Source organism: Nycticebus coucang, chromosome 14 (assembly GCF_027406575.1).
Source record: "Nycticebus coucang isolate mNycCou1 chromosome 14, mNycCou1.pri, whole genome shotgun sequence".
NCBI classification, from domain to species: Eukaryota; Metazoa; Chordata; class Mammalia; order Primates; family Lorisidae; genus Nycticebus; species Nycticebus coucang.
The window spans coordinates 13,087,314-13,110,797 of NC_069793.1; the positions used below are offsets into that span (position 1 = coordinate 13,087,314).

The 23,484-nt window shown below is 40.0% G+C and overlaps 1 protein-coding gene and 1 non-coding gene across 3 annotated transcripts; both read left to right on the forward strand.

The window, feature by feature from the left end:
* The first annotated feature begins 6,136 nt into the window (after positions 1 to 6,136).
* Positions 6,137 to 21,686, forward strand: TCN1 (transcobalamin 1). Of its 2 annotated transcripts, none has more exons than XM_053562951.1 (9): positions 6,137 to 6,301; positions 9,445 to 9,624; positions 10,833 to 10,973; positions 12,147 to 12,302; positions 14,149 to 14,339; positions 17,742 to 17,922; positions 18,911 to 19,094; positions 21,182 to 21,300; positions 21,461 to 21,686. In XM_053562951.1, the coding sequence occupies exons 1-9, from the start codon at positions 6,223 to 6,225 to the stop codon at positions 21,520 to 21,522; spliced, it is 1,293 nt and encodes a 430-aa protein (XP_053418926.1). In that variant the 5' UTR covers positions 6,137 to 6,222; the 3' UTR covers positions 21,523 to 21,686. The 2 variants fall into 2 exon arrangements, with proteins under 2 accessions (XP_053418926.1, XP_053418927.1); XM_053562952.1 differs by having other exon boundaries at positions 12,150 to 12,302.
* On the forward strand, positions 20,185 to 20,291 carry LOC128566110 (U6 spliceosomal RNA). The gene has a single exon (XR_008374406.1). It is a non-coding gene; the product is annotated as a U6 spliceosomal RNA (small nuclear RNA).
* Positions 21,687 to 23,484: the final 1,798 nt, after the last annotated feature.

Consider the following 23,484-nt stretch of genomic DNA (forward strand, 5'->3'; position numbering starts at 1 on the left):
TGTATCTAAAGTGCATAAGGGACTCTTGCAACTCAGTAACAAAAAGGCAAATAGGAACACAATTAAAACAATGGATTCTAAATAAAGTTTTCTTTTTTAAAAGGAGATACGCAAATGACCAATAACGGCATGAAAAGATGCTCAGTGTCATTAGTTATCAGGGAAAGGAAAATCAAAATCCAGTGAGAGATCACTGCACACTCAATCAGGGGGCTAAAATAAAACACACACACACAAAAATTGTTGGGGATGATATGGAGAAATGGGAGCTCTCATCCATATATTGCTGGTGGGAATATAAAATGCTGTAACTACTTTGGAAAACTGTGGCGGTTCCTCAAAAGGCAGGTACATAAAAACCCAGCAATTAAACTCCTAAGTATACTGACAATTGAAAACATATCTATATAAAATCTAGTACACTTATATTCAGAGCAGTTTTATTCATAATAGCCAAAAAAAATGGAAAAAAACTAAATGCCTATCAACTAAAGAATGGATAGATTAAATGTGGTGTATCTATATAATAAGGATATTATTTGGCCATAAAAATGAAGTTATGATGTATGTTACAACATAGATGAAACTTGAAAACATTAGGCTGAATGAAAGAAGCGAGTCACAAAAGACTGGATATTGTCTGACTCTGTTTATGTGATTGTCTAGAATAGATAAATCTATACAGAAAGAAAGTGTCTGAGTAGACGACTGGGGCTGGGAGGACTAACGGGTGCCAGCTAATGGGCATGAGGTTTCTTTTTGGGTGATGAAAATGTTCTATAATCGACTGTGGTAATGGTTGCCTATACTGGTGAATACACTAAAAACTATTGTATTGTATACTTCAGTTCAATGATATACCAGAAATTTGCTGCCAAAGGCTACGAGAGATGAGAATGTAGATTTATTGTGTTCAAATTGCTTCTAGACCCATCATTAGGATTGGGTCCTGTTATGCCCCAAGGAATTAAATGCAAAGTCTATTCCAACTCACCTGGCCTCTTTCCTCCCTGGAATGTTCCACAGAATACTCCCTTAATTGTTACATTAAGATATGAATTAGCAAGGGGAAGTAGTTGAGAATGACAGTGAGAGATTTAGCTATTAAAATTATTTCAGTTACTAAAAGGTGATCCTAGATTAGCCAAAATTAGACAACAGTTCTTAATCATCAAAGATAAGTTGTAGCAATTACCATAAATAGCAACAGAACCAGAGACAATCAGAGTGTTTTGACTTACAAGGATCTATGACATCAGTTAATGGAACATGAAGTACCTGGCAATGAAATAGATGCTCAGTTTACTAAAATATTGTTTAAACTAAAAACTGGAAAAATTCTAAATCTGGTGCATCACTTAGCTACTGTTGCATAAATTATCCACCCCAAAACCTAGTGGCTTAAATCAATCATTTTCTCACAACTCTATGGGTCAGAAACTTGGCCTAGTTTTAGCTAAGCAGTTGTTCTATTAGTCTTGGCCAGCATTATTCATGTGACTTCAGTCATCTAGTGACTCAATTAATGCTAAATCATCTAAAATCATGTCACCCAATATCAGGCAGTTGGCAGGCTGACAGCTTAAATGTTCCAGTTCCCCTCTAAATGCCCTTTCCAGAAGACTAGCTCAGGTTCATACACATTGTGGTTGCAGGATTCAAAACACAGAAACCAAAGCAAAAGCAATTTTCAAGTTTCCACTAATATTTGCTAACATCCTATTGACCTACGTAACTCACAAGACAAGGCCCCAATTCAAGTTTGAATTTAGGGAGATATGCTATTATAAACATGATCACATAAGTGTAATTTAAAGAATTAGGATTAACTAAGATCAATATAGGAGAAACAAGAGTTCCAGGACTGAACCCTAGGAGATTAACTGGTAGAAGTTAAATGTATTAAGAGGGGCCAGCAAAGGAGACCAAAAATGAACAGTCAGAAGGTAGAAATCACTTCAGAGAAGCATAGTATTCCAGTGAAATGAAGTAAGCATTTAAAAAGAAGAGAGTAATCAACTAGGAGGTCAAGTAAAAGGAAAATTTAGAATCACTATTGGCAGCAGCAAAGTAGAAACAACTTGTGATCTTGATAAAAAAAAAAAAAATAGCTTATAGAAACCTGTAGTAGATACATGAAACATTCAAAGGAAGGAATCAAAGAAGACCATTAAAAATGTTATCAATTAATAACAAAAGCCAGCAAGAGAGGAAAAAAGGAACAAAATAACTACAAAACAATCAGAAAACAATTAACAAAATGGCAATGGCAATGGTAAGTCCTGGCCAAAATTACTTTAGACTTCAATGCACTAAATTGTCTAACCAAAAAACACAGAATGGTTACAGGGATAAAAAAAACAATATACAATGATGTGCTGCTTAAAAGAGACTCACAATAGCTGAAAGGACACACAAAAGGATAAAAGTGAAGAGATGGGGAAAGATATTCCATTCAAATCATAACCAAAAGAGAGCAGATGTGGCTATACTTATTTCAGATAAAATAGACTTTAAATTTAAAAAATGTTCCAGGATAAAAAGAAAATCATTATGTAATGATAAGGAGGTCAATTCACCAAAAAGATATAATAATTGTAAATATTTATGCACCCAACATTGTAGCTCTTAAATATATAAAACAAATATTAACAGAACTAATAGAAGAAAACAGCAACACAATAACAGTAGGTGATTTAAATACATCACTCTCAACAATGGATAGATAATCCAGTCAGAAAATCAGTAAGGAAATAGATCAGACATACACAGAACAATCCAACAACAGCAGAGCACATGTTTTTTCAAGTGCACACAAGAATATTCTCCACAATAGATCATATATTAAGCCACAAATAAGTCTTAACAAATTTAAGAAGCTTGAAGTCTCATAATAAATGTCTTTTCTGACCAGAAGGATATGAAAGTGGAAATTAACAATATAAGAAATATCAGAAAATTGACAAATACATGAAATTAAATAATATACTCATGAAGAACCAATGTGTCAAAGAGGAAATCAATAAGGAATTCTTGAGACAAATGAAAATGGAAACACATCTATCTGAAAACATATGAGATGCAGCAAAAACAGTTCTAAGAGCAAAGTTCATACTTATAAATGTATACATTAAGAAAAATAATTGCAAGTGAAAAAAATTAATTTACATATTAAGAACTGAAAAAAGAACAATCTGAGTTCAAAGTTATCATAAGGAAGAAAATAACAAAGATCAGATCAAAAGTGAATGAAATAGAGAATTGGAAAATAATAGAAAAGATAAACAAAACTAAGAATTGGTTTTTTGGAAACATCAACAAAATTGACAAAACTGGACTAAACCAGGAAAAAAGAAGACTCAAATAAGTACAATTATACATGAAATAAATAAATATATATATAACAATATATAAATGAAAGAAGTGACATTGCAATGGCCACCACAGATAGCCAAAGAATTACTATGAAGAATTATATGCTAAAAAATCAGATAACCTAGAAGAAATAGATAAATACCTACAAACATATAACCTACTAAGAATGAATCATGATGAAATAGAAAATCTGAACAGATCAAAAATGAATAAGGAGATTGAATCAATAATCAAAAAACCTCCCAACAATGAAAGCCCAGGACCAGAAGTCTTCACTGGTGAATTCTATCAAGCATGTAAAAGAGAATTAATGGCAATCCTTCACAATCTGTTCCAACAAATTGAAGAAAGAATATTTCTAATCTCATTTTATAAAATGAATATCACTGTAATGCCAAAGCCAGATAAGGACACTACGAGGAAAGAAAATTACAGACTACTAACCCTGATAAACATAGATATAAAAATCCTCAACTTCAGTTGTACTAGCAAACCAAATTCAATAATAAATTAAAAGGATAGATGGGGAGGAGCAAGTTGGCAAAATTTCATAATAAAATCTCTCAACAAATTGGTCAAAGGCATCTATCTCTCTCAACATAATAAAGGCCATGTATGGCTGGTGGCAGTCTCTAATATGAATGGTTCTCATAAGAACTATGACAAGAAACATTTCTCAAATGCACCAGGCAGCAACTGTGCTAACAGGGAAGGAATCTGTCTTGGATTCATATCTCTCCAGTTTTCATCCCGGGCTAGGAAACACTCAGAGTATCTATCTTAGGTTATAATCATAGGTCAAAACCTACTATGTCACCTATAACCAACTGATCGTCAACAAGGCAGATAAAAACACACACTGGGGAAAAGATGCCCTATTCAATAAATGGTGCTGGGAGAACTGAACAGCCATATGTAGAATAATGAAACTGGATCCTTTTCTCTCACGATATCCAAAAATTAACTCAAAATGATTAAAAACTTAAATGTAAGACCTGAAACCATGAAAATTCTAGAAGAGAACCTTTGAAAAACTCTTCTGGACATTGGACTGGGCAAAGAATTTGTGACTGAAATCCCAAAAGAAAATGCAACAAAAACAAATAAATAGGGCTTGGTTAAACCAAAAGCTTCTGCACAGCAAAAGAAACAATCAACAGAGTAAATAGACAACCTACAAAATGAGAAAAAATATTTGTAAACTGCCCAGCTATTTTTAGGGACAGGGTCTCACTCTTGCTCAGGTTGGTCTCTAACCTGTGAGCTCAGGCAATCCACCCACCTTGGCCTCCCAAGTGCTGGGATTACAGGTGTGAGCCACCCTGCCTGGCCCATGTACCACAATTTGTTAATCCTTTCATGGGTAGATGGGCATTTGGGTTGCTTCCATGACTTGGGAATTATGAATTGAGCTGCAATAAACATTCTGGTGCAAATTTCTTTGTGGTAACATGTTTTTTGTTCTTCTGGGCAAATACCTAGTAATAGCTATTGTTAAAAAGTTTAAAAACAGGCGGGCATGGTGGCTCATGCCTGTAATCCTAGCGTTCTGGGAGGCCAGGGCAGGTACATTGCTTGAGCTCACAAGTTCAAGACCAGCCTGAGCAAGAGTGAGATGCTGTCTCTAAAAATAGCCAGCCGTTGTGATGGGCACCTGTAGTTCCAGTTATTTGAGAGGGTGAGTCAAGAGAAATCACTTGAGCCCAAGAGTTTGAAGTTGCTGTGAGCTGTGACACAATGGCATTCTACCGAGAACAACAAATTAAGATTCTGTCCCTAAATAAATAGTCAAAAAACAATAAACATAGGCTCTAGTATAGTATGGATACAGTAAAAAGGCAACACTTACACACTGTTTACCATGGGAATGTAAAGTAGTCAATCTCTATGGAAAATAGTATTGCAATTTCTCAAAGAACTAAAAGAAGGTCTACCATTTGATCTAGAAATCCCACTACAAAGAAAAAGAAGTCATTATAGCACTCATTATATGCACTTATATGTTTACCACAGATCAAGTCATAATTGCAAAGATATGGAATCAACCTCAGCCTCCACTGACCTTTGAGTCATAATTGCAAAGATATGGAATCAACCTCAGCCTCCACAATACGAAATAATGAAATGATGTCTTTTGCAGTAAGTTGGTAGGCTGACAGCTTAAATGTTCCAGTTCCCCTCTAAATGCCCTAAGGATCCAAAGGTAGGAGATCAGGAGGGGATAAGGATGAAAAATTACTTATTGGTTACAACGTGTACCATTCAGGTGATGGATATGCTAAAAAGCCAAGACCTCACCACTATCTAATATATCCATGGAACAAAAATGAACTCCCCCCCAAATATATTGGAAGCTTTTTTGCAAAACCACTATGCCAAAGATTCTCTTATATGCCTAGCTCCCCAGTCCTGCTTTCTCCAATTTCAGACTTGTAACTTTTCCTTCCCTTTTCATATATTGTATGTGTTTGCCTGATCAAATCTAATCTAAGAGACATAAATGAAACATAAAGTGAAATGAAAAAAAGAAACATTGCTAAAAATAGTCATTCATCTATTATATGTTCAATGGGCTGAAAGCAAGTAACAAATGTGAAAGATTTAGAACAGAAAACAAAGAAACAAAGAACCCTATTTCCTCATTCTCTCTAGCCATGCCATTCAAGTCTTCTTCCTGTTCACCACATTTCATGGACAAATACACTTGACCACACCTTCTGGTGTTGCTCAATATTAGCTTGAGTGAAAGAGTCTGAGGCAAACTAAGGAGGAGTGCTCACTGCCTTCTGCCCATCACCGGATACATAGACAGCCAAGCCCTCAACATTCCAGAACACAGCTGGAAAGATGCGACAACCACATCAGCTGCCCCTGCTGGGGCTCTTACTGTTTTCCCTTATCCCAAGCCAACTATGCAAGACCTGTGGTGAGTAAGCTTGGAGCTAAAATTACTCTTCAGTCCTACTGAAGGCTGTTCGCAGGGGACACTGTGTAGAGTTACTGGGGAAAGATCCTATTTCAATTCCATACGTGATTTGACTCCGTGAGTGATGGAAAGGGTAGCAGATGGTGAGGAAAGTCCCACCACAATGTAGGTTGTTTCGAGAGGAATCACAGAGTATGTGTGAACTTGCCTACCAGCGCTCTCTGTATGTTCAGAGCCTCATAGCATAGCATCCTTACCCAAATAACTATCTATTCTTGTTAACTTCCAATGATCCCAGAAACTTCATGATCCCAGAAACTTTTCAAGATCATGGAAAAAGAGGCCCAGCGCCTGGCTCACACCTGTAATCCTAGCACTTTGGGAGACTGAGGCAAGGGGATTGCTTGAGCTGAGGAGTTCAAAACCAGCCTGAGCCAGAGCCAGACCTCCTCTTAAAAAACAGCCAGGCATGTGGCAGGCGCCTGTAGTCCCAGCTACTTGGGAAGCTGAGGCAAGAGGATTACTTGTCCCCAAGAGTTTGAGGTTGCCGTGAACTGTGATGCCACAGCATTCTATAGAGGGTGGCAAAGTGAGACTCTGTCTCAAAAAAAAAAAAAGATCCTTTGGTTTAAATATGCAACCTATTTTCCTGAAGTTCAATCCACGATTTGGGGGTTAACTACTTTTAACTACATAGAAAAAAAATTAATCCCCTTCAAATAATAAAGGCTGTATTCTAATCATTAGTTGGTCTTGTTCCAAGCTGCATACCTCCCTCGCTTCAACTTTTCCCGAGGAGACACGGGTAAAAGTCTCATCATCTCTCCTCTGAGTGTTGGCTCCAGAGATTGTGTGGTTCTAGTAAAGACTAATAAGGAGAAATGACACCTGGGTACGGGTCTACTTTAAGCTCTTAGTAGTTGAATAACCCAATGTTTCTGAATTTCTTTACCTCATCCATAAATGGAAGATAATGAGGGGAGGGTATTGAAGCAAAGATGAATCTGATATAATTCTCTGGTGTGTGATTTCCCATATGTGAGACTTTACTCTGGAATTGAGTTTCAAACCAGCCTAAAGATGATTAGGTGGTACCATCTGTGGTTACATTGTTTTTGAGCTCTGTAGCAAATAAGAAGAGATCAGAAAACAATCTTGTATTCATAAAGCAAAAGCAGAGAATCTTGCCAACTCTAATTTTTCTTCCTGGCCTGACATTTCTCCTGTTGGAGATGAAGAACAGAAGATCTTTATAGAGGCTTTGAAGTTCAATTTATTGTACAAAATAATTAAATTTATCGTTAGTGGTCAAAGAAGCTGATTTGAGTTGTTGATCAGGAACTGAAAAGCCTGTTTCAGAGCCAGAAAATCTGCTGAACTGGATGCTTCCATAAAATCTCAGAGAGACAATTCACAATTGTCCATTGTGCTTGCAACAAACCATGACCTTCCTACAGTCCCTCCATTCAGATCCTCTTAACTCTTTCTTGTAGAGTGAAGAAAAAATGGGCAAGAGAAATCACATTTCCTAGCTTCTCAAGTCTATTGATAAAAATTCCAGTTGATTGCAAGTAATAATAGATATAGCATTTTATAGTTTATTAAATGATTTCTTGTCCATTATCTGTAAGGCAGGTGTTAATATCCATAATTTTAAAATGAGGAAACGGGGGATTAGAAAAGTTACATAATTTATTCACACCTATAAGTCAGGGGCACAGAGTGTAGCCAAGGTCTGACTGAATAAATCCAAGACTCATATTCTTCTTACAATCTGGAAGCGAGTAGAATTGTGGGCTACTCCTCAAGATTCTGAGAAATGTCAGAATGTTGAGAAATTGTCCTGTGTTTCAAGTGGTAACTAATTCTTTTTATTCTCTGCTAGTTCTTCGAGGAATCTATACTTCCACAGTATAGTTGAATTCCCTCAAGTCCTGGAATTTAGACATGTTGTAAACCAAAACTGGGAGGTGGGCACATTCAAGGGTGTCTACTGCTGAATAATTAATAATTTTTTAATTAAATCATAGCTGTGTACATTAATGCAATCATGGGGCACCATACACTGGTTTTATAGACCACTTGACATATTTTCATCACACTGGTTAACATAGCCTTCCTGGCATTTTCTTAGTTATTGTGTTAAGACATTTATATTCTACATTTACCAAGTTTCACATGTACCCTTGTTTGATGCACCATAGGTGTAATCCCACCAATAACCCTCCCTCCACGCATGGCTTGGCCAATCTGACACCCAAGCAGTGAAGTTCGGAGGTCAATCACCAGTGGAACATAGGATTTTTTCCCTGCATTTCCTCAATATTACATCAATTGATTTCAAAGAAGACAGAGGAAGAACTGAATCCAGACGGTAGAAAGTACTTCTGACTGGAAGGCAGATGTATATTCTAGTTTCAACTAAGCCTCCAATTACAGAGTTTCTTTAAGAATACTCTTTCTATAGGCCCGTTTTACAAAACTAGGTCATGGTACTATATCCTCCTGGTAAGACCGATATTCTGCCAATACACAGTGGTGAGGCTGTACCAGTTGTTAACATTTTCATGCTAGTTGTTAAAAAAGTAATGTCTGGGCGGTGCCTGTGGCTCAGTGAGTAGGGCGTCTGCCCCATATACTGAGGGTGGCAGGTTCAAACCCGGCCCTGGCCAAACTGCAGCAACAACAAAAATAGCCCGGAGTTGTGGCGGGCTCCTGTTGTCCCAGCTACTCGGGAGGCTGAGGCAAGAGAATCACCTAAGCCCAAGAGCTGGAGGTTACCGTGAGCTGTGATGCCACAGCACTCTACCAGGGGTGATAAAGTGAGACTTTGTCTAAAAAAAACGTAATTTCTGGCATGGGGCAAGGGTTCCAGACTCACCTTTGTATTATTCGACCAACACAGTCACTGGCTACTGGATCGGTCTAGGTCTGTCCCATACCTATTCTTTTTTTTTTTTTTTTTTTTTCTGTTTTGGCCGGGCCCAGTTCCAACCTGCCACACCCCTCTCTGCATATGGGGCCAGCGCCCTACTCCTTGAGCCCCAGACACTGCCCCCCATGCCTATTCGTAAATATTTTAACGCATCTGCTCCAAGTCTTAGTATTTTCTGAGTATGTGTTTCATTTCTCCTCTGCTACAGAGGTAAGTGAAGAAAACTACTTCCGTCTAACACCTCTGTTGGGCACAATGGACAAATCAAAATATGCCAGGGGAACAGACGCTGCCAATGTCCTGTTGTCCCAGAGACTGGTTGGGATCGTGGACCCATTCATAAAGCAACGCTTGCTTCAACAAATCAAATACAATATACAACGGAATGGTGAGTGCCTGTGTTCTCAGGAAGACTGAGGAAAAGATTTACCTATGAGAAAGATTGTCACTAACGAATCCTAAAAGTCATGTGCCCAGAGTATCCCTGCTGTGTCTATCCTAGGTGTGTAAAACTTAAGGTGGCAGAAAGGTGCCTCCAAATACCAATCCTCTCCTGCTCCCTCTAGAGATAGGTCTTGCTGCTTTGGCTCCTAAAGACCATTTTGCTTCAAGAATCCACAAGGAAAAGCTATGGGCTTTTATCTGTTAAAACTGTTCTGTAAGCTAGCTGAGTTCACACCCACATAGGGATAAGGGCCATAACTAAGAAAGGTGACAAGAGAGAGGAAACCAAGAAGCAGTAAAAATTTGGAATGGGTTTGAGTCCAGGGTCAGCCTTGAGCCAGTCATGTCAATACTGAACCTGAGATTTATAATTAATATAAGGGGGAAATGCAAACACCTTACCTACCTTATAATATCATTGTAACAATTGTGAGAAGCCTGAGAGTTTTGATATTTACAATGCAAAACATAAAAATAAATTGTTAGTATCCTGGCAAGGTGGTATCACACACAGAAAAAAAAAAAATACCACGGTCCTTTTTAAAATTTCAGAATATTTCAGGGGTACACACAGTTTCCTTACATATGTGCTCTTATCTGTGTTAAATCAAAGTTCTAAGTGTGCCCAGAAGGTGTGCACTACACCAGTCAGGTGTGAATTTACCCTATCTTCCCCCTCTCATCAAGGTCTTGTTATTTATCTTTTTACCTTCTTTCTTTATTTTTACAAGAATATCACAATTCCAAAAGATTCCATGATTTCACGGAAAAGACTAAGATCTGTATAAAGACTGCATTTATATGGTACTGCTATAAAGGCTCTGCTTTGGGGGTAAAGGAGAGAAGAATAAAATACTGGTGCAGTCATACACCACATAATGATGAACTTCCTATATCACGGTGGGCCCACAGGATATTATACTATGTCTTTACTGTACCTGTTCAATTTTTGGATATATTTAGATATACAAATATTTACCATTGTGTTACAATAGCCTACACTATTCAGGATAGTAATATTGTGTACCAGTTCCTATGACCATGTAGAGTGAGATGGAATAAATTGACAGGCAACCTGAACCACAGGGAAGACAGGAGGCCGGAAGCATCATTAGCATGCACCTTGTTAAGCTTGAACACTTTTCTTTTCAGTGTCAAATTTAACCTCAGGACAGCTTGCCTTGATTGTAATGGCACTGGGAGCATGTCATACCCAAGATGAAAAGGTTATATATGACTACCACCTGATTGGCCAGCTAGAAAATAAATTCCGTGCAGAAATCGAAAATATGGGTAAGAATCAAATGTTTAGAGGCCCTAGACAACCTTGTCTTCTCTTCCCGTGATTTGGAACTGTGTGAAGTTCCCTCCACTCCTTTCTCCTCCTCTTCATCTCAATATCCCACAGCATCTCACAAGCCACTCTGCTTATTTCCGAATACATGATTTTTCATTTTAAATGTGTTCAACTGATCGCTGACCCCGCGTCACGTACTACTTTACATATGATGGCAGACAGACACACACACACGCCACGTTCTCTAGTCCTCTGGAAGTTTGGCTTTTAGACAAATAAAGAATTACACCAGGAACAGCTGCATAATGCGGGACACTGTGTCACAAGTACCAAAGCACTGGCATAAGAGATAAAGATGGCCAAAGTACTTTATCACTAGGAAGAACAAGTTGACCATGGTGGACCTCTAGTGAGGTGCATTGGATTTATTTCGACTCCCATTTTTTTTTATTCATTTGGTCCCTCTGATGCTATCTTCCTTTGAAATGACCTTCAACTCTGACTTACAGTTCCAACACCTTAGTGCTGAAAGTACAAGAGGGTTGGAGGTGAAAAATCTGGGTTCTGGTCGTATCTCTGTAACTACCTAAATATCTGGATAGCATCTTAATCTCTTGAGGGCTGGGTCCCTTCAGTTATAAAATGAAAGGAGTTGAATAGACTTTAAATGCCTTTTAAAACATTTAATCAGGTTTGCTGATTCTATGGGAGATCTCCCTATTTATTTATTTATTTAGAGACAGAGTCCCACTCTGTTGCCCAGGCTAGAGTGCTGTGCCATCAGCCTAGCTCACAACAATCTCAAACTCCTGGAATCAAGCAATTTTCCTGCCTCAGCCTCTCCTGTAGGTGGGACTACAGGTGCCCTCCACAATCTCCAGCTAATTATTTCAACTTTTAGTAGAAAGGGGTTCTCGCTCTTGCTCAAGCTGGTCTCAAACACCTGAGCTCAAGAGATCTTCCCACCTCAGCCTCCCAGAGTGCTAAGATTACAGGTACAAGACTTCTATTACTCACCTCTCCTTAAATGTGGAGAAATGGAAATCATGTAAGTAGGAATAGATGGAAAATGGTTTATTTCAGTGCCCCTTCCCTGAGTAAGAGTATTTCTGACAGTAAGAGTGAGAGTATACTCTTCCCTGACAAAGAGTATTTCTCCTCTTTGCCAGGAGCACATGATGGCAATCCGCTGACTAACTACTACCAGCTCAGCCTGAACCTGCTGGCCTTGTGTCTATTCAATGGGAGCTACTCAATCCCTGAAGTCGCTGAACTCTTCTCTCCTGAAAATAAAAACTACTATTTGAGTGGCCAGTTCTCAGTAGGTGAGTCACTAAATCCATCTCCCATGGTACAAAGGACATGGTCATGAGCACGTCTTGCCTGTTGGGTTTTTCTACCAGTAAGTAATTGGTTTTTGTTGTTTTGTTTTGGTTTGGTTTTTGTCTCTTTTCTTCACCCTAGTCCCCTCAGAAGAAAATTTTCTTTCGGAGAAGGATAATGGGTGGCCTTTAAGCCTCTTTCTAGATGTGTGGTATAAAAGGAAGAGCCATAGGCGTGGGGGACTTGTGGCCTCCTAGATGCATAACTATGGCCTTTTCACTGAATCTAAATTTTACAGAATGCATCCTTTCTTTAAAAGGGGTGCACCAGAGAAAGATGAAGCTCTACTTGCCTCCTTTGGTGCTTAAAAGAGAACCACCTTGAAATCAAAAGGCCACATGTTCCCCCTTGAGTTATATAAGCAGTGCCCAGGTTAGAAATGAACTAGGTTTATTCTTCAGTTGAATTTGCATGTAAGTTGAAACAGGTACATTTACCGATTACCTGTTATAGCCCCCGTTTGTTTGTAAGTGCGAGTTGTTCATAAATTGGATGTTCACAACTCAGGGACTGCCTGTGCAACCAACGGATGTTAACTCTGGATCCTAATTTGTAAAATGAGGATATCAGATGAGAATATTAATATAAAACATTTTAGGAAGTGTAAGTTGTAGAGGAAGGGAATGCAGTGGAATTTATTTATCTTAACATTTCATCTTTCTCTAATTTATGCAGAAAATTTAAATGTGTGGGGTTGACTTGAAAAAAATACAACTTCCCCAGTGACAAATTCTAATATTTTACATAATAAAATGTGTATTCACCTTGGAGAAGAACCAGAAATTTTTCACCATGTCAGTTTCAACATCCAAAAAGAAGTCTCTAGACAGCTCAGCCCCTATGACTCCAAATACACAAGCTCATCTTTCTCCAAGATGATACAAAAAAATCAGCATTCCGTATTTCTGGACAGCAAGGAGAATGTGAGATTTCTGAAACCCCCTTTCCTACAAGAGAGGGAAGGCACCAGGCTAACAGGAGACACCAAGTATCAAGCCAGAAAAATAACCCTAACCCTTCCTTCCCCCAATCTCTTGACTCATCCTCTCCCTTAAGGAGGTTTACTGGGGTAAAAATTCTGTTAAGTACTGTATTTCTTTCCTTGAGACAGTCTCACTTTGTCGCCCTCAGTAGAGTGCTGTGGGGTCACAGCTCACAGCAACCTCTAATTCTTGGGCTTAAATGATTCTCCTGCCTCAGCCTCCTAAGTAGCTAGGAATGCAGGCACCCGCCACAATGCCCAGCTATTTTTAGAGGCACAGGTCTTGCTCTGTCTCAGGCTGGTCTTGAACCTGTGAACTCAGGCAATCCACCCACCTTGGTGTTAAGTACTATTTTTTAATCAATGTAGGGAAACTCTTGAGAGCCTTACAAAGACATATTTCATTTTGTCTGGTACATCATCCTAGGTTCCTTGATTCCTTTACCAATATGACTGAAAAGGTAGAGAAAGATAGAAAAAGTGAGAGGAATTAGGATGAAAAAAGAAAGAAGAATGTTCATGTGTGCCCACCTACAAATCTGTAGGTGTTTTTGTGACCATGGTTTGAGATACTAAGTATGAGGAACCTGGCCACTCAACACAGAGCAAGAATTTTGAAACTTTTAGGTGGTTAGTTCTGGAGCAATGATTGTTGCATCTTGAAATCCTTCTCTCCCATCATCAATTAGCACGATTTATCATCCCAATTTTTCCAGATCTGTCCTACTTTTAGCCCTAACATTTTTCAGCTGAGGGCAGACTTGGATGGTTGCTCACTCTATCAGCAATGTTTTGTATCCTGACAGATACTGGTGCAATGGCCGTCCTGGCTCTGACCTGTGTGAAAAGGGGACTGATGAATGGGCAGATCAGAGCAGATGAGAAGGCTTTAGAGAAGATCAGTAATCATACAGAGTCACTGGTAAAGAAGATTCTGTCTGAGAAAAAAGAAAATGGTCTCATTGGAAATGTATATAGTACAGGAGCTGCTATGCAGGTGAGTCAGAGGGGAGTCACGGAGGAAAGCAGCATCTTTGTCCTCTCCCATTATCCATTCCATGCTTCCTACACTAACTCTGATTTTGCTCAAGGGATTCCCCTCCCCTGCCTGAAATGTACTCTTCCTGCCTGCAACATTCACCTCCCCACACCCAATGCTTCCATGAAGTTTTTCCTAATTACAATTTCTGTCAGAAATTCTAGTCTACTGCAACTTAACTTGTTCTAGCCCACGCAATTGTACATTCTACCATATACAATAGTCCCTCTCATCCATAGTTTTGCTTTTCACAGTTTCAATTACCTACAGTCAACCATGGTGTGAAACTATTAAGTGGAAAATTCAGAAGTGAACAACTCAACATTTTAAATTGTGTGTCATTCTGAGTAGTGTGATAAACCCTCACACCTTCCTGCTCTAGTCCACCTGGGTTGTGAATCATCGCTTATTCCAGTGGGTTCACACTGTCCACACTCCACGCCTATGAGTCACGCAGTAGTTGTGGTTATCCGATCAACTGTCACCATCACCCTCCCATGACTTAACAACAGCCACAAAGTACAAGAGGAGTGATGCTGTAGTGGGTTGTTATCATTGTTCTATTTTATTATTGTTGTGGTTAATCTTTTACTGTGACTAACTAATAAACTTTATCATAGGAAGATATGATAGGAAAAACAGTATATTTAAGGGTTGACACATTCACAGTGTCAGGCATCTTTTGTGGATAAGGGGGGACTACTGTGTTACCTCCATTTCCTAGATTAGGAATGTGAGTTACAGAGTTACTTGGCTAATATTACAAAACCAGGTAATTGTGCAAATGGAGATAGGACCCAGGAAGTAGGTCTCAAAACTTATGCTCAATACTTACACTGAAACTACAGTGCATACATTTCTTGAGGTCAGGGACTTTATTCCTGCAGTCATTCATTGATCTACACAATTCTAAGGGGTAGATAACAAGAAAAGATAAAAGAAGTTTTACAGCAAAAAAGAAGAAGAAAGAAAGAATTACTGAAATCACTAGTATGAGTAGGTGTTTGCCAGGCTGACTTGGAGTGAGAGAACTTGCAAAAGAGAGATGACAGCAAGGACAAAATAGATAAGCTAATACAAGGGCGGGGTGGGTAAGGGAATGAGGGAGTGGGGAGAGGGGAGGAGAGAGGGGGTGGGGTCACAGTGTATGGCACACCTCTTGGAGGTGGAACACATAAGAGGGACTTTAACAAATGTGATCAGTGCAACCTAATTCTTTGTACCCTCAATGAATCCCAAACAATAAAAAAAGTCAAAAAAAAAAAGATGCAAAGGCACAAAAGAACATCACACCACATATGGGGGGAGGGCAAAAAATTGTATGCACAATTTAAGAGATCTTGTTGGAAGTAAAATTGATCATTCGCAAAAAGTGTACAAATCGAGGTAAAATGTATGTGTGTAGCATGTCTAGGTACCCTTGACCAGAAAAAGTACCTTCCATGCAACTTCAAAAAGCAAAACATAGAAAACATCTCTTAAAATGCATATACATTTTTGAGGCTCCCTCTGTATCACCTCTGAACCAACGCATGCTGGTTCAGTGTGGCCAGCATAGGGTCCTTGGGAAACATCACAGAATGAGGCTGGTGATGTAAGCAGAGATCAAATGGTAAGGTTATTTGTATTGTTGTTGTTACTAATTATATTGCTATTTGCCTTGGCCAAGTTGGAACTTGATATAAAGCAGTGGTTTCCCGTTTGGGCTGCACATTTGAATCACCTGAAGGAGCTTTTAGAAAACACAAATGTCCAGGCCCCACCCCAGCCAGTTAATGCAGAAATTCAGAGGTGGAATGTGAGCCATGGTCTTGTTTAAAGCCCCTGCAGGCGATACTAATTCATAGCAGGTTCACAAGCCCCTTGCCCACAATATGATCAGTTTTGCTTTTGCTTTTTTTGTTTTTTTTTGTAGAGACAGAGTCTTACTTTATCCCCCTCGGTAGAGTGCTGTGGCTTCACACAGCTCACAGCAACCTCCAACTCCTGGGCTGAAGCGATTCTTTTGCCTCAGCCTCCGGAGTAGCTGGGACTATAGGCGCCCGCCACAACGCCCGGCTATTTTTTGGTTGCAGTTCAGCTGGTGCTGGGTTTGAATCTGCCACCCTCGGTATGTGGGGCCGGCGCCTTACCGACTGAGCCACAGGAGCCACCTTAGTTTTGCTTTTCTTTAATGTCCCACAAATTCTTGTTGACTAACTCGGTTAGCTTTATTTATTTATTTATTTATTTATTTTTGAGACAAAGCCTCAAGCTGTCGCCCTGGGTAGAGTGCTGTGGCATCACAGCTCACAGCAACCTCAAACTCCTGGGCTCAAGTGATTCTCCTGCCTCTGCCTCGAAGTAGCTGGGACTACAGGCGCCCGCCACAATGCCTGACTATTTTTTGGTTGCAGCCGTCATTGTTTGACAGGCCAGGGCTGGATACGAACCCGCCAGCTCAGGTGTATGTGGCTGGTGCCTTAGCTTGAGCCACAGGCGCTGAGCCAACTACTCTGTTAGCTTTAAGAGCCCCAAGAAATTATGAAAAGAGAGATTGTCAGTCCCTGGGAAACTGCAGAGCAGAATGTTCAAGTCCCGCTGCTTTAGTTCTTGTTTTGCTCACTCTAATACCCTCCTAATTTTTGCTACTTGACAATTCTGCCTTTTCAATTGAGTTTTCATTCTGCTACCTGGACAGTTTTAATGAATTATTAGACTCCCCATTGTCAATCAAATAATATCAGACACATCCCCCTGATATTCGGTCTGGTCCAGCTTCCTTCTTCAGCCTCTTCTTCCACAATTCTCCTAGACCAGGGGGACTCCTCTGAGGATTTTGCTAAAATGCAGATACCCTCATCACTGACCTCTGAGCACAGAGCTCCCTCCTCCTTTTGCCTACCAAAATTCTATCACACTACTCAAGGTCTACCTCAATTACTATCTTTTCCACGAAGCCTTTCCTCAGCCTCACTCAATGTTTATGGATTCCTCTCCTCTTTTGAAAGGCATGCCATGAGACCATGAGATGCTTCTCTTAGGACATGCATCTTAGGGCCCCTTTTACAATAGGGTGTCAACAACATCCATTGAGTTCCTCCCTCCTGTCTGACAGGTATTTTTCCAGTGTTGGGATACAGGAGTGAATATGGCAGAGAAAGTCTGTTCTCATCAGAGCTACTATAAGTTGTGTTATTAAGCAGTTCCCCAACTCCCCACCTAAACTAGTAAGATAGCTGAGTTATCTAAAGTGACTTCTATGTAGTGAATGTTCAATAAATACTGAATTACTGTATTAGTTAGATGTAGGCTTCCTCTTTTTTTAAGATTAGAAATATCTCTCATTCTCTCTCCTCTCTCTTTCTCTCTCTCTCTCAGGCCCTTTTTGTGTCATCAGACTATTACCAAAAAAGTCAATGGAATTGCCAACAAACTCTGGACACAGTGCTCAAGGAAATTTCTCAAGGAGCATTTAGTATTCCGATTGCCGCAGCCCAGATCTTACCTGCCGTGATGGGAAAGACCTACTTGGATGTTAACTCTTGTGTTTCTAGTTTGGGTAAAAGATCTAAATAACAGACGGTTTTGCCTTTCACCATAATACCCAAAGTATAAAATGATTTAGGTGTCCTTATGGACTAACAGTAACCAGAAAAACCTCTAAAACATAACAGTTCCCAGACAGAATTTGTGTCATCACCTGAGGACTTGTTCTTAACTGGCTGCCAGACATCGCTCAAGGTTTCAAACATTGATAAACAAGGCACACTTGAACAAGTAATGACCCCTAGTTGTTGGGTCTCGAGAGATCCGAGCATCATTCCCATCCTAAACTAAGTACAGAGAGGATCTGTTCTGTGACTCTGACCTTCAGTTACCCATGGTGAGTGATACATCAGGCAAATAAGAGATCAGCGTGGAAGGAATATTGAGGTACTCTTCAAAAATCGTAGCATGAGCCATTTATTCAAATAAATGATTTTGCAACATGTATCTCTATACATTGCTGGCTCTGCAGGCTTAAAGTCTGAGGGGCGTGGGCAAACTGTATAACTTCTAACCTTGTTTTCTAATGTAAAAAAGGGGAATGATGACTGTCTAACATAGGTTTTTGCAAGAAGTGAATGACATAATCTGTGTAACATGACTAGTACAGCTCCTGTACTAGTTTTTAGTAAGTGTTAAGAAATGAAAAGGATGAAAAAAGCAAGCATTACTCTGTGTCTGAACCAGAGCTGGAAAAAACAAAACAAAACAAACAAAACAATCAAGATCTGTGAGAAATGAGAGTTGAGGCAAATGAATTGCTTAAACAGATGGAATTTAAGCCAAATGCCCTCCCCTTCACAAGCTGATGAGTTTCTAGTTTTAGTTGCTTTTTAGTTATGTGAAAGATCTGCTTCTTAATGGATGATAACTGCTCCTTGTATCAAATCCATTTTTACATAAAGGAAAAGAGCCCTAGGAGGGGAGGTGAATAGGTAAACAATCTCTAACATAATTTTCAGTATTCCAAATGTTGCCTTTGGCTTTTCTGTCTCCTCCAGGTAACTTTAACATTTCCTCTCCTGTGCCTATAATGGTGACAACTCCTCACTCACCCTCTTATATCTCAGTCAATTATTCTGTGAGAATCAATGAAACATATTTCACCAATGTCACCGTGCCAAAAGGTTCTGTCTTCCTAGACGTGATGGAGAAAGCTCAGAAAGAGAACAAGACTATATTCGGGTATGTCTCCCTAACCTAAGGTTAAGGTGTTCATGTTGTCTCTAAAGACTCAGAGAGTATCATAAGGACACTTGTACTAGACTGTTTATTGCAGCTCAATTTACAATCGCCAAAATGTGGAAACAGCCTAAATGCCCACCAACCCAGGAATGGATTAACAAGCTGTGGTATAGGGCGGCACCTGTGGCTCAGTCGGTAAGGCGCCGGCCCCATATACCGAGGGTGGCGGGTTCAAACCCGGCCCCGGCCAAACTGCAACCAAAAAATAGCCGGGCGTTGTGGCGGGCGCCTGTAGTCCCAGCTACTCGGGAGGCTGAGGCAAGAGAATCGCCTAAGCCCAGGAGTTGGAGGTTGCTGTGAGCTGTGTGAGGCCACGGCACTCTACGCAGGGCCATAAAGTGAGACTCTGTCTCTACAAAAAAAAAAAAAAAAAAAACAAGCTGTGGTATATGTACACCATGGAATACTATTCAGCCATTAAAAAAAATGGAGACTTTACATCCTTCGTATTAACCTGGATGGAAGTGGAAGACATTATTCTTAGTAAAGCATCACAAGAATGGAGAAGCATGAATCCTATGTACTCAATTTTGATATGAGGACAATTAATGACAATTAAGGTTATGGGGGAGGAAGCAGAAAGAGGGACGGAGGGAGGGGGTGGGGCCTTGGTGTGTGTCACACTTTATGGGGGCAAGACATGATTGGAAGAGGGACTTTACCTAACAATTGCAATCAGTGTAACCTGGCTTATTGTACCCTCAATGAATCCCCAACAATAAAAAAAAAAAAAAGACTCAGAGAGTATCTGCACCCAAACCCTAAGCACGTGTAGAGCCCTTCTGGGTCAGAGCCTTTGCTAGCCAGCCCATCTCACAATGGGAATTTTAAAGAGGAGATGAGATATTTCATCTTCTAGCATATAATAGGTAATAAATTAATGTTCATTTAATGGATTAATAATTCCCAGATTTTTTTCTCATTTCAGAAAACTCAATAAGTAGAACCTGTTAAGTGAGACATTTTTATTATGCAACTGTGGTTCTGAACTGTTTTTGAATCACTGACTCCTTTGAAAATCAGATAAATGGTGCTGGCTTTGGCAGCACATATACTAAAATTGGAACAATACAGAGAAGATTAGCATGGCCCCTGTGCAAGGATGACATGCAAAGTCGTGAAGCGTTCCATATTTAAAAAAAAAAAAGAAAGAAAGAAAATCAGATGACTGCAATGAATGCTCATCCCAGAAAAATGAACATACAAAGACCATCTAGCATTTAAATCGGGGGGTTCACAGAGGCCCTGAAACCTCTCCATACCCCTCTTTTGGGAAATTCATGGACCCCTAAATTCAGGTTCCTTGGCCTAGGAGGTCAAATACGAAATGATACTCTGAAAAGTACCATTTAATTGGCTTCTTAAATCTAGTCGACATGTATTATGTTCAAAACATGGTGTGGATGCTGTAAAGAAAGAATAATGAACATTATTAGAATAATGTCCAGACATATCTGTCTATATAAATACATACGTAATGTAAAATATATTTTAAATGCTGCCTCTGAGGGCTTCTGGGAAGGTATAGAAACAGGACTAAGGATATGAATCAGACACTGACCATGTCATTCTTTAACAAACACAATATGAAATATCAGATTATTCTTCCCTATTCCTCTTTCCTAAAAGAAAACCCACCAACTTACGGTATGTGTAGGACTTGAGGTTAGCACTTTCTATCACTGCATGACTATCTTCAACAACTGCTACCTTGGGGTGGAAGGTTGACGTTATTGACCTGAAAGTGCCTCGTATAGCCAGAAGTGGGGCAGAAACCGTGGACATCATTTCTCTAATCTAGCATGTACAGTGCCAGCACCAGAATCATCTGGAGTGTTCATAAAACATGCAGATTCCTGGGCCTCAGCCCCAACCTAAAAATCAAGGCATCTGGGGAGAGGGCCAGGAGATCTGCATGTTTGTAACATCATCAAGCAATTCTTAGATTCGTTCGAGTATGAGAAATGCTCACATAGGGTTTCCTCAGAAAATTCTAAGTCCCTGTAACTCCTTCTCCTTCCCCACAGTTTCACAATGGAGGAGAGCGAATGGGGCCCCTACATCACCTCTGTGCAGGGCATAAGGGCCAACAGTAATGACAGAACCTACTGGCAGCTTCTGAGTGGAGGCAAACCACTGAGCCAAGGTAAGGGAGAGACGTGCCACAGACTCCCAGTGTGAAAACGCCCACGTGTTCGGGCATGTGCTTTTGTGGGGAGGGGGACGAGGGGAGGGACAGAGCTTGTCCAGTATTTGGTGACTGAGTAGTCAAATCTTTTGAGCCAGTTTTCGTTCTTCCTTTCCAGGAGCTGGTAATTATGTTGTCCATGAAGGCGACAACTTGCAGGTTCGTTGGAGCAAATACTAACAAGCCCAAACCTTCCTCAGTTGGACAGAATCCTTTTGGAGTGGAATTCCGTGCAGAAATTGGCCTCCTGCCTTCCTTTTCACTTATCCTAATCCCAATAGGAGGGTCAATAGCTCCCCTTCCCTCCCTCTTTGTTCAATGAAAGATCAACAACTATACAAAAAGAGTGTGTTCTAAGCAGTTCATTTTTTTTTTTTAAGGATTTTAGAAGTTAGTAGAGGTAAGATCACTTCGGGGAGAAGTAAAGTGAAAAGAGATTAGACCACAGGTCTAGATAAGACCACAGGGGTTCTCCTCAAGGTTTCTCCACTAACTCTCTGGGTGACCTTGAGCAACTGGGTAAAATGGAAATATGGCTCTAGATCTAAAGTTGCAGCCCCAGAAAGTCTGCAGGGAAACTGCACTCTCTGAGGCCCAGATGCAAGAGAGGAACCAGTGCTCATACTGACTTCAGACAGGCGGTAGATGGAGAGAAACGTGTTGCTCAGGAGAGGGGGTAGATGGGAGATTTGTACATGAAGTCAGTCCATAGTTTGAGAAGCAAAACCATCTCCTCCCCCCAGCTGTCTCCCTTGTTCCTCTCCCGTATTTACTTTCCTCTTCTTTCCAATAAAATCACCCTCATATTCATATTATCCAAATAATACATGCAAAAAAAATCATTTCCAATGGTTATTTCCACAGAATTCACATTAAAAAAAAAAAGCTGAATCGTGTGTAGGTGGCATGAGCCGGATTATACTTTATACTGAATGCTTGAGCCACACACAGATGTAGAGGTACCTTGAAGATATCAAAGGGCAAAAGATGCTTTATAAGTAATGCATTTTTTTTTTTGAGGATCAATTTTTTTTTAATTTAGTAATGCATTTAAATTAACACTTCCCCCCAAAATGCATTAGGGTAGAAGTGGTTAAATTGTTTCAGCAATACCTTCCTCATTACTCCTTCTATTTTCTTAATGATCACCTCTGCTCCTCCCCTCCACCAGCAACCCTGCCAGCGCCCTCTTCTGCCACATGGCTTTCTGGCATGAAGATTTGACTCTCAGGTTAATTCTGCCTAGGCCGTCATTAACTAGGCATGGCAGATGCCCTTGTGACTGGAGAGAAATGGATTCTGTCACTTGGGTCTATGTCTCTTCTTGAAAGCTAAGTTAGAGAAGCTAGAAGCATGTTAGTTACCCTTCCAGGCCCCGTGGTGCTGTCAACACAAGGGCCACAGTCACATCTGTTTGTGAACTATGCAATCTGTGTGAAATTGAAGGATAGTGGATAAAGGTGACAAACACAAAAAATGCTAGAATTGGCATTGCTGTCCAGGAGTAGTGTGATCATGAGTAGTGTGATCATAAAATTTATCATCCAGACAGGACACTGTTAAGAGCAAAAGTAAAGATGGTTAAAGATTATACTCAATGGCAGTGCCCATAGCTCAGTGGGTAGGGTGCCAGCCACATACACCTAGGCTGGTGAGTTCGAACCCAGCCCAGGACTGCTAAACAACAATGACAACTGCAACATAAAAAATAGCCAGGCATTGTGGCAGACACCTGTATCCCCAGCTACTTGGGAGGCTAAGGCAAGAGAATCACTTTAGACCATGAGTTTGAGGTTGCTGTGGGCTATAAAGCAATGGCACTCTACCCAGGGCAACAACTTGAGACTCTGCCTCAAAAAAAAAAAAAAAAATTATGCTCAAAGAAGAAGCCAAGTATGGTGGCTCATGCCTATAATCCTAGCACTCTGGGATGCCATGATGGGAGAATTGCTCTTGATGTTGAGGTTACTGTGAACTACAATGATGCCGCCACACTCTACCCAGGGTGATAGAGTGAGACTCTATCTCAAGAAAAAAAAAAAAAAGGAAAAAAAAAATTACTTCCATGCCTTAGACTAGTGTTTTACAACTATTTTTTTTCTTGAAAAAAGTGTGTTTTATTTTTTAATGGTAAGTGTTTAC